The sequence below is a fragment of the Leucopleurus acutus genome (assembly GCF_964270905.1).
Source record: "Leucopleurus acutus genome assembly, chromosome: 10".
NCBI lineage: Eukaryota > Metazoa > Chordata > Mammalia > Artiodactyla > Delphinidae > Leucopleurus > Leucopleurus acutus.
The window spans coordinates 47,691,910-47,704,230 of record NC_139153.1 but is presented as its reverse complement, the minus strand read 5'-3'; the positions used below and the strand labels follow the sequence as shown (position 1 = coordinate 47,704,230).

The window sequence follows — 12,321 nt, the reverse complement described above, 5'->3', positions numbered from 1 at the left end:
TATGGTATACAGTATTCCAGAGCATCCTAAGAAGTGATTTTAAAAGAGTTCTGTTAATTGTTAGCATCTCGGGTTCATCTTAAGAGAGAGCTTCCAAAATTATAATACTACCAATACTCAAGAGCTGGCAAAATAAATTCTGAATTGAAAGGTGCTTCAAATAAATACGATATTTAGCACAGCTTCCTAAGTGTTCCTTATACTGAGATTCTTCATAGTAGTCACAGATATTCTTCTCATGCCATCTCCTTTCCGTATTTGCCTAATATACCACCTAATAATTCACTTATTGTGTAAGTTTCAATTTGCCACCCGTAATGATTATTAGCAAATTTTTAGCAAATTATTAGCAAATTTTCAGGGTTAACCTATATTCTGCTCAAAAATTTTAAACTAACACTCTATATACCAAGCCAAAATAAAATTTAGTGAAGTACCTTGGACCACTGCAACAGCTTGTGGTAGAAGTACATAGCACTGATTCCAATTCTTCCCAGCAAAGTTTTATCTACTTCACTGTTTTGTGGATCTTTGCTAACTGAAACACAAAGTAGGTACATGGAAGAAAGTGAAACAGTCCCTTAGAATGATGGAAAAGGCAAATTTAATATGGAATTAGTGATATTACCACAAAGACCAGGTATCAGCAAACTATAGCCCATGGGCCAAATCTGGCCTGTGGCCTGTTTTTGTACAGCCTGCTGAGATTCTAAGAATGGTTTTTATTTTAAAGGGTTGTTTGAAAAGAAAACCGTGTGACACAGATTATATACTGTGCGTGCAAGGCCTAAAATCTGGTCCTTTACAGAGTTTGCCGACCCTGACAGAGAATATAGCGGTGAAGAGCTGATGTAAAAAGAAAGGTCTCAAAAATATAGGAATTTTGTTGACGTGGCAATAGTGAAGATAGTAACAACTTAATGATTCAAAAATTCAGATGCTCCACTACAATTTCTTAGCAATAGTTTTACCAATCTGAATGAAAAGAAAAATAAGAACATGAAACATTTGATATTCTATTGACCTTTTATCATTATAATCTAATTTAACAATAAATAGATGGAAAAATTTATAAAAACAAGGAAAAGTATCTAAAAACTGCAGTGTTAACTTATCTCCAACATGGAGACTATTAAGAGCTTTATATGTTATGAACATTGTACCAGTCAATCCATCAATCAATAATAAAGAACACTGTATCACCCTAACACACAATACTCAGACAAAAACAGTGACATTTACTTGTTTCAGCGAATTCACAAAATGGAACACCTGGTCTCTCTTCTTTACAGTCTTTTGTCAGTGTTTCAGCAATACAAGCACAAAATCTCTGGAAATCTGCAAATTTTTCACAGCCCAGTTTTATGTTAATGTATAAATTTCCCAATTTGGTCCAGTCACCTTTTTCTTTATAATGCTATGAGAATTATTAAAAACAAAACAAAAAATGCAAGTTGTCATTTATGCAAACGTATTATGGGGTAGGCACATGCAGGCATCAGATATACAGAAATTAATAAGACAATCTCTGCAAACCTTATAAACTTACTGACAAGTGTTACAACAGCAGTAACATGTTACTGTACATAGCAATGCCTCTATAAGTTCCAGATGTCAACATACACTTGTTTTAATTATCTAGCTCCTAATGTACTTAATGATGTCACCCTCAAACCTGAACTACACAGTGGAGATAGATTTAAGGAAAACAGATGATTAGCAGCATGATTTGAGCTACTTCCACAGCAATACACTATTTTACTACTTTTAGAGATTGCATTTTACAGTTAGTTGGCCATTTATGATTTGCAGCCCACACATAATTTTGGGCATTACATTTCTTCTACAAAAGGCGCTACAAGGTAAATTTCAGTAAACTTACTATCTTCCTATTATTTTCAATTCTAAACTAAGAAAGTTTCCCATGCCAACAAAAAATTGTTTCAAGTATATAAATTCTAATTTAGACTAGATCAACAATTACTAGAATGAGTACAAAAATGATCTTAAATTAAAAAGTACAGTCATCCTGAAAGTCCTCTATTTCTTTTTCAGACTTTAAATGCTTGGAGAGTGCACAATGACCTTGGCTTTACCCTGTCATGTCACATACTGCAGCCACCTATGGATCTCGACAAGAAAGCCAAGTCATTTGTGCACTGAGGGAGTCTGCCTAGTGACAAGAATTAAAGGCTAAGCTATAGATTATTATAGCTTAACATAAGTCAATTTTAAACTGAACTATTTCGAGAATTATTTTTAGAACAGTTCACAACTCTAGAAATTATGTTTGCATTTCAAAGTATTAACCTGCAAAAAATTAAACTTCTTTTCCTTCTTTTCTCTGTGTAACAGCCGCATTGTAAAACTTTTCTAAAACTGGGTTACTATCCAAAGTTTCTTTGTTGTTATTGGTTTTTGGAGATCCCAGAAATTTATTTAAAAGATAATCAGCATACCTCTATTTCATTCAAAGCTGACTCTAAATCACACTTCCAGTTCTTTATAAACTGCCTCATCTGTAACCTTTAACAATAAAAAAGGGTTAATTATGTTCATCACCCAAGAAGTCAATATTGGTCCTAATTCATCTGTTCTATAAATTATACCTAAGAGACTGGAGAAAGAGAAATATACTATAAAAATTATTCAGCGCTGAAGAAAATGGCAACTGCACAGACACCTAACTTATACTATTTCCTCCTAAACCACAGGCAACAAGGAGGAAAAAGCAAATTCCACATGAAATCATACCTTCATCCTAACTTGAAGACAGAGAATGTCAAAACTTTAAGATAATTGTGATTAAAAAGAGAAAAAAATTAAATCTCAGCACTTCATCTCTACTCCTCCCACTTCACTCTCACTGGTCCATAAGGATTTGTGGCAAGCAAATACTGACCAAAACAAAACAAAGCAAACAAACAAAAATACTTGTAGGGGAGAACCAAAAAGGGAAACTACCAGAGGGACCTAACATTGATTAAGAACTACCATTACAAAGACAAAGTCCACACTAAATTTGAAAATGCTAAGAAAAAAACTGTCTGGGTATATTAGAACACAAACTACACAGAAGGAACTTAAAAGTTTTGTATGATTTAAAGAAAGTGATTTGTGAAATGTATAGATAGCTTCTGGGAAAGAAAAAAAGACAAAAATGAAAGGAGAAGCACACTGGCAACTGGGAAGAGGAGAAGAAGAAAAGGAGAAAAGAGGAGCGTTCCATTAAACTAACAATAGTGTGTGACAGCCAACTATGGGGTCAATTTTGGTAATTAGTCCCGATGCTTTATAAATTATTCCAGAGCATTAAAAAGGAAGGACAAGTTCCTAATTTTTATCCATTCATCTGTCAATGGTCATTTAGGTAGCTTCCATGTCTTGGCTATTGTAAATGGTGCTGCTATGAACACTGGGGTGCATGTTTCTTTTTGAATTACAGTTTTCGTCTTTTCTGGATATATGCCCAGGGATGGGATTGCTGGATCATACGGCAACTCTATTTTCAGCTTTTTAAGGAATCTCCATACTGTTCACCATAGTGGCTGTACCAATTTACATTCCTACCAACAGTGTAGGAAGGTTCCCTTTTCTCCACACCCTTTCCCGCATTTATTGTTTGTAGACTGTTTGATGATGGCCGTTCTGACTGGTGTGAGGTGATACCTCATTGTAATTTTGACTTGCATTTCTCTAATAATTAGCGATGTTGAGCATCTTTTCAGGTTGGCCATCTGTATGTCTCCTTTGGAGAAATGTCTATTTAGGTCTTCTGCCCAGTTTTTGATTGGGTTGTTTGGTTTTTTGATATTGAGTTGTATGAGCTGTTTATATATTTTGGAAGTTAAGCCCTTGTCGGTCGCATCGTTTACAAATATTTTCTCCCTGTCTGTAGGTTGTCTTTTGTTTATGGTTTCCTTTGCTGTACAAAAGCTTTTAAGTTTCATTAGGCCCCATTTGTTTATTTTTGCTTTTATTTCTTTTGCCTGGGGAGACTGACCTAAGAAAATATTGCTACGTTTTATGTCAGAAAATGTTTTGCCTATGTTCTCTTTTAGGATTTTTATGGTGTCATTATATTTAGGTCTTTAAACCATTTTGAGTTTATTTTGTATATGGTGTGAGGAAATGTTCTAACTTTACTGATTTAAATATATGAAGTTGTCCAGCTTTCCCAACACCACTTGTTGAAATGACTGTCTTTTCTCCATTGAATATTCTTGCCTCCTTTGTTGAAGATTAACTGATTAACTGTGTGTGGGTTTATTTCTGGGCTCTCTATTCTGTTCCATTGATCAGCATGTCTGTTTTTGTGCCAGTACCATACAGTTTTGATTACTGTGGCTTTGTAGTATTGTCTGAAGTCTGGGAGGGCTCTGCCTCCAGCTTTGTTCTTTTTCCTCTGGATTGCTTTGGGAATTCTGGGTCTTTTGTGATTCCATATAAATTTTAGGATTATTTGTTTTAGTTCTGTGAAAAATGTCATGGGTAATTTGATAGGGATACCATTAAATCTGTAGATTGCTTTGGGTAGGATGGTCATTTTAACAATATTAATTCTTCCAATCCAAGAGCAGTAGCATTGTTTTAAATTACAAAATATTGGGGACAACTTAAATACCCATCACTGATTGAATAACCTAAAGTATATCCATAAAATGGAGTACTCTGCATTGTTTAAAAGATGACAAATTTCTCTATGGACTGATTTAGATTGATTTCCAGGATATACTGTCTGAGTGAAAAAAAGCAAATTAAAAAAAAAGAGCATTATTTTCTACACTATATGTAATAAAGAAGTAGATATAAGAAAATACATACACATCTGCTCATTTTAAGAGGATAAAACTGAAAGACTGGTTACCTCCAGTATGTAGGTGGAAAAGGGGTAGAGAGGAGGATGAAATGGAAACGGTGGAGCAGGAGTAAACTGGAGTAACATTGCTCATTGCATCTTTTTAGTACAGCATTGACTGTTAGAACAGACAGCAATTTTTCACATACTTCCCTAAATAATTCAAACCAACTAGGATGTGGGATAACTGAAAATATAATACAAACAGTAATAAATAAACCTAAATGGTCTACAAATGAATAATCACATTGAATGGGCATAGGAAAAAAAAAGAACTAAACAAAATAACTTAGGAAGCAATATTTTGGCTGAATACTATAATAACCTTATACTAAAAATGTACTAAATTTTTTTCCCACAGAGGTATGGGTTAGCAGTTCTGAAACTACTTTTTGTGGATCATAAGACTGAATAAATGAGCAAATATATTGTAGATAATGAGAGTCAGGTTTCTCACTGTTGGAGAAAGAATTTATAAATATGAAAAAGGGATGGCTAAGATGAACCTGTAGTGCTGGATTCGAATCAAGCTATCAGTATGTACTCATGTTTTTTGTAATATATATAAAAATAGAGAAATAAATATATATATCTTGTGTGTGTATGTATGTTGTGTATACATACATATATTTCCTAGCCCTGTCCACTGAGAAGACCTGGCTGCAATGATACTCTAGCAGCAATGAACACATTCAGGTCTTGGTTTTGAAATACCATTCTCTAATAAAACGAACGAGAGCTCCTTGGAGAAATGGTTGCTGCCAATGTTGGAGCAGGGAAAAGAGAAGATGAGACTTAACTCTGTGGCTTCAAATAACACAAAAGTGGTAGAAAAACGGGAAAAAAATGATGAAAGGATGTAGGAACAAACCTGAAGGAATTCCCAAAGGTCAAATTTGGAACAATTTGAGCAACAAAATAAATAACTATATTATTAGATTATGAGTAACCCATAGAATAAAATAAACAGCCATGAGTTCACATTGACATAAATTTTGAATAAGTAAATAAATGGAGAAGGGACAGCTCTTCTTTACTGAAAAATTCCAATTAATAAATGTAGAAAAGGGAGGGACTTCCCTGGTGGTGCAGTGGTTAAGACTCCACAATCCCAATGCAGGGGGCCTGGGTTCGACCTCTGGTCAGGGAACTAGATTCCACACGCATGCCGCAACTAAGAGTTCGCATGCCACAACTAAGGAGCTGGTGAGCTGCAACTAAGGAGCCCACCTGCCACAACTAAGACCTGGTGTGACCAAACAAATAAATAAATATTTTTAAAACCCCCCAGCAATAATAGCTATTTAAAAAAAGGAAGCATGCTATTTAAAAATAAATAAATAAATGTAGAAAAGGGACTTTCTTGGTGGTCCAGTGGCTAAGACTCAGCACTCCCAATGCAGGGGGCCCGGGTTCGATCCCTGGTCAGGGAACTAGATCCTGCATGCCGCAACTAAAGATCCTGCGTGCCACAACTAAGGCCCAGTGCAGCCAAATAAATAAATAAAATTCTTTTAATGTAGAAAAAATGGGGAAAATACAAAATCACCATTGGGTAAATACCACAGTAGTAACCTGTAGTAAAGAGCCATTGAAGAATACTAAAATTAATGTATGAAGTTTTGAGGAGAAACAGCATAATACATAATGCTAAAGTCTCTTCCCCAAGATATTTATTCATTACAATAGGACAAAGAGTAACTTTACAGTGTAGAAACTTGGCAGATAATCTTTTTAACTAAGTGATAAAGGTTAACTTAACCAGTAATAAGATATACTGAACCATGTGCATCCTACTACAGTGCAATATGATCTGTAGTGAGTTAATGGATTTATACCAAAATTAATTTCCTAGTTTTGATATTGGCACTATTATTATGTAGGATGTTAACATGAAAGGAAGCTAGATGACAGGAACATGGGAATTCGCCACACTAATTTTTGCAACATTTCTGTAAATCTAAGATTATTTCAAAATACAATTTTTAAAGTCAGTAAATGTATGTTAACAAATTTCCTAGATTATATACACACCTAAATTTTCACTGATGTCCTGAATATAAATGTCAGAATTCTTTGTAGTAGCCTTATCCACTGAAAGCGAAAGCCTTTCAAATGAACTACAGCTAACTAAAAATTATAATCAAAATCAAAATAAGAATGTCCATTAAAATTCACGTCCCTGTCTAGAAACGGGTAATAATTTCAAAGAACATCAGAAGATATAAATTCAAATATAAAATAATAAATACTAAATTTTTTTTCCTTCTGCCTTGGGGCTGGGTCCATATCCCCAACCATGATCTACACATCTTAGCTACCCACAGTTATTTTTAAATTTTCTCCTTCACTAATAAATAGGTCACCAATGTTAATACCTCCTAAAAAATACAAGATAACTGTTTTGAAGCAAGCACACAGGAAGGGGGAGAGTGCATAAGGATACAATTTTCAAACTTAGGGGTTACCAAATAAATTGTCATAATTTTCATATGCAACATAAATAGTATTAACTATCACTAAAGGAATTTAAAAAAATCATAGAACCTGAAGAACTCAAATGTGCCTTAAATGCTGGTGTTTGAAGGGAAGTAGTATAATTAGAGCTGAAATTCCCTAACTGCACTATGGCATCCAGAGCACTAGAGCAAATTCACAGGGGCTCCTCAGGTCATTTTAAATTTTCAAGCGACATCTGTCAGACACTGTCAAACTGCTACTAACTTGTTTGGATTTAACTACTTAATAAATGGTACTGTTAATGTATTTATTTTGGCCTCTGGACACTGTGAACCAAGAAAGTTTGGAAACCTCTGTACTAGAGGATAATAAGAAATGAGATAAAAACAACTGTGGAAGCTCCTCTGAAGGAGGGAGCTTTCTGGGCACTCTCAAGGACTTTGGTGGTTGATATCATTTGCACTTTATCAAATTTGATTTTGTTAAAAAGTTACAGTTCATTTAAATACTTAAAATTTGTATACTTTTCTCTATGTACGTGACAGCATAATAAAAATTTTTATAGAAGTCATGGCTTTCCTTTTTCTCAATACAGGTATATTATGGTACTACTCTTACAATTAGTACAGGGTTTTTTTTTTTTTAAGGCCTTTGGAGGCCCATAAACTGAATAGAGAAAGTGAACAAGTAAGAGAAAGAATGAAGGAGAGGGCTTCCCTGGTGGCGCAGTGGTTAAGAATCCACCTGCCAATGCAGGGGACACGGGTTCGAGCCATGGTCTGGGAAGATCCCACATGCTGTGGAGCAACTAAGCCCATGCGCCACAACTACTAAGACTGCGCTCCATAGCCCGCAAGCCATAACTCCTGAAGCCCAGGCACCTAGAGCCCATGCTCTGCAACAAGAGAAGCCACCGCAATGAGAAGCCCGCGCACCACAACAAAGAGTAGCCCCCGCTCACCGCAACTAGAGAAAGCCTGCGCGCAGCAACAAAGACCCAACACAGCCATCGATCAATCAATCAATCAATAAAAAGAATGAAGGAGAGACATTAAAGTATTTTATTTAATGTGGCAAGAAGTGAGAGAGAAAAAAGAATTAAAGTAATTTGTATACACATAAGAGAGTGCATTAAGTAGAATCAAGCAAGTTATGAAACAGAGCAAGGGAGACTTTACATTTGATCTGCCAGGCACTGAGATGAAATCAGGTACTGAAAAAGATCTGGTGAGGCTGGCCAGGAGGGTTGGCTAGAAGCAGCTGATGACAATGTGACTAGGCCATAGCCAAAGGAAGGAGAAGGGCTTACGGTGAGCATATGAACAATAATAAGTGCTTTGCCTTCATCCTTTTTAAGTCCCCACCAAAATACATATATTTTAGTCCTAATTATAGTGATTCTTCTTACCTGGATTTCATTTCCAGAACTTCAGTTATTTCTTGCTTGGAAGCCTGTACTTGGTATAAAAGCTTAATAATATAGTTAAAGTGTTCTGGGTCAAGTACCATCCCAGCTTCAACAAGCTGTAGAAGAGGGAAAACAGTAGTCATTCTCATAAAAATATGAGAGTCAAAACCAATGTGTGTGGAAAAAAATGAGACTGATGGAAGAAGTGTAACATGGAGACAAACAGAATTAAAATTCATTTTAAAACTTTGAAGCATATTTTTCTTCAAATATTTGAGAACCACAATAAGACTGCTTACATCAAGAATTTAAAATAAAAATGAAAATAATACTTTTGAATGCAAACTTGTATATTCTTCCTGTTCTCCAAGTTAGCTCAACCACTTTATCAGCTGTACCTCATTTGGTACTCATTCTGTCTTTTAGTAAGTATAGCACTGGTGGTTGTACTGTATCCCTGATGATAAAATTCCTGAGAGGTATTAAACTGAGGTTTTCTACAATGACTACAGGTGAGCAGTAATTTCTTTTCATTTTTTTAATTTTAAATTTATCTATCTATCTACCAGTTTTGTTGAGATATAACTGACATGCAGCACTGTGTAAGTTTAAGGTGCACAGCATAATGATTTGACTTACATACATCACGAAAAGATTACAGTAATTTGAGTGAACATCCATCATCTCATATACATACAAAATAAAAGAAAAAAATTTGTTTCCTTGTGATGAGAGCTCTCAGGATTTACTCTCTTAGAACTTTCATAGAGAACACACAGCCGTGTTCATTCTATTCTTCATGTTGTATAATACATCCCTAGTTCTCATTTATCTGATAACTGGAAGTTTGTAAGTTTTGACCACCTGCATCCAATTCCCAATCCCCCCACCCCCTGCCTCTGGTAACCATAAATCTGATCTCTTTTTCTATGAGTTTGTTTTCTGAAGTATAATTAACCCACAACACTACGTTAGTTACTGGTGCACAACATGGTGATTTGATATTTCTGTACATTACAAAATGATAACCATAAGTCTAGTTACTGTCACCATACAAAGATACTACATTATTACTGATTATATTCCCCATGCCGTACATTTCATCCCTGTGACTCATTTGTTATGTAACTGGAAGTTTGAGTAATTCTTGATTCAAAAAATTTCCAGGCAAGTAACTTTGTCAAGTTTTGTAATATGGTACTAGAGGTATTCACTGAAATATTTGTTCATCTGCTAGAGTGGTTCCAATGCTGCTTCCTAAAGAGAATGGGTGAGAATTGGGTGTTTTCCTGCTATTAAGCCTATTCTGAAATGAATGGCTGGGTAGTACCAAATACTAGATATTCAACAACAGTAAAAATTTTAATATACCTTTAAAAAGCTGTAAAAATTTTTGTTTTTCTTTTTGCTTAATGCCAAATAGAAAATTAACTCCTTGCCACCATATTCTTATCTATCTGCTTTGTTTGGTAACAATGTCCTATTTACACATTGATTTGTGTATTTACTTTTGTTATATATGACCTCAAATCTTTTTGAAAAAGAAAACTTTCTTTAATCATCCTTAAGAAGTAGAGATGAGGACAGTTCACGAAGCTGAAAGAAGTCACCTCGAGTGCTTACAACTATTTAATTAAGGGGAAGCCCTGTCAGTCACTGGAGTCTGTTTATAAACCCTATTTTGGGAGAAAAAGAACATTTCTGAAAACAGAATTCTTTGGCATTAAGAATGTGAGTAAAAGGCAATTTAAGAGTGTAAGCAGAAATCATTATTTTCTTGGTTATTCAGTATTAGAGAATAAAAGGGATAAAATGAAATCATACCTTGCAAAAGATATCAATTAAAGCAGGTACAGCATTCCTTAATTTCATAGTTGCCACACACTCAAATGTTTTTAGTAATATTTTCAGAGCAGGCTGGATAAAACAAAAAAATTACACTCATTTTCATGTCTTCTTTCAGTACACCTTATGTTTCTCAAATTTGTTTATGCTGAAAAACACAAGTGTTCTCTACGAAGTATTCAACAAACAGAAATGTAACTGCTCAATTATACAAACAAGAAATATAACAGATAAATTAACTTAAAGTATTAGAAATATTTTCAGGTTACTTACCAGCATTTTAACCATTATGCTGAGGCTCATGACCTGAAATACTTCTCTCAGTAAACAATGTTTGAGTAAAGAATTGAGAAGGTTATTTAGCACTTGTAGATCAAAGTGTATACCCGGAGGGAACTTTCTGTAGTACGCCATAAACGTGTTTACTAAAAAGGAAGAAGTATATGTTAAAGTTATTTGCTGCTTTTAAGATATTCATCTTTCCTAAATTAGACAACCTGTCCATATTTAAAGATCAAGTAGTATAAATTCATTTTCTTAAAAGGTACACTTCCAGTATCAGAAATACTTGATGAAAATAAATTAAAGCAAAAGTTAATGGCAATAACATGTTAACCAAGATGTTAGGCACTAGATTGGGAGCTAACTTATATGCTACCCACAAAAAACAGGGCCAAACTGCCTCATACATAATGGTCTAAATACGAACTCCTAAGGAGCCACACTCCCATGGAGACTTTAGGCAGTGGCCTGTTTAGGGGTGGATGCAGACAATTTTGACATATACCCCTTCTTGCTGTTTTAACCCCCACCAACATGTTGACCCTGGGGATATTTTTATTCCAATTTATGATATGAACATTCTACCAAAAATTATAACATTTCCTTTGAGAAAGTAGTTTCTTAACGGACACTTGGGTTGCTTCACATTTTACTGTGAATAATGCTGCTATAAACATGGGTGTACAAATATCTTTTGAGACCCTGCTGTCAATTCTTTTGTGTATATGTCAAGAGAAGAATTGCTGGGCCATACAGTAACTCTATTTTTAATTTTTTGAGGAACTGTCATACTGTTTTTCCACAGTGTCTGTACTATTTTACATTCCTGCCGATAGGGTACAAGGGTTCCACTTTCTCCACACCCTCACTAACACTTGTTGTTTTCTGTTTTTTTCGATAGCAGTCATCCTAATGGGTGTAAGGTGGTACCTCAATGTAGTTTTGATTTGCATTTCCCTTAGGATTGGTGATACTGAGCATCTTTTTACATGCTTATTGGCCATTTGTGTATCTTTGGAGAAATGTCTTTTCAAGTACTTTGCCTATTTTTGAATCAGGTTTTGTTGTTGAGTTTTAGAGGTTCTCTGTATATTCTGGATACCAATCCTTTATCAGATATATGATTTACAAATACTTTCTCCCATTCTGTGGGCTGCTGTTTTATCTTGCTGATATTGTCTCTTAATGAACGAAATTTTAAATTTTTCATGAAGTTCAATTTGTCTATTTTTTCTTTGTTCCCATTGTCTTTGGTGTCATAGCCAAGAAATCACTGCCAAATCCAATGTGTGATGCTTTTGTCCTTGTGCTTTCTTCTCAGTTTTATTGTTGTAGGTCTTACATTAAGGTCTTTAATCAATTTTGAACTAATTTTTGTATATAGTGTTAGATAAGGGCCCAATTTTATTCTTTTGCTTGTGGATATTTAGTTTTCCCAGCACTAAAAAACTATCCTTTCACTAGTGAA

General features: G+C 34.8%; 1 protein-coding gene across 1 annotated transcript in view; it reads right to left on the bottom strand.

Annotated features, from left to right (window-relative positions):
* The window catches only part of TOPAZ1 (testis and ovary specific TOPAZ 1), a gene marked incomplete at both ends in the record, with an annotated part of 68,114 nt that overhangs the window by 18,001 nt on the left and 37,792 nt on the right, over positions 1 to 12,321 (bottom strand). Inside the window, 6 exons of the mRNA XM_082847921.1 lie at positions 438 to 538; positions 1,243 to 1,417; positions 2,460 to 2,526; positions 8,727 to 8,842; positions 10,551 to 10,643; positions 10,845 to 10,996. Of these exons, the coding sequence (XP_082704047.1) occupies positions 438 to 538; positions 1,243 to 1,417; positions 2,460 to 2,526; positions 8,727 to 8,842; positions 10,551 to 10,643; positions 10,845 to 10,996 (704 nt within the window). The remainder of the gene's footprint in view (positions 1 to 437; positions 539 to 1,242; positions 1,418 to 2,459; positions 2,527 to 8,726; positions 8,843 to 10,550; positions 10,644 to 10,844; positions 10,997 to 12,321) is intronic.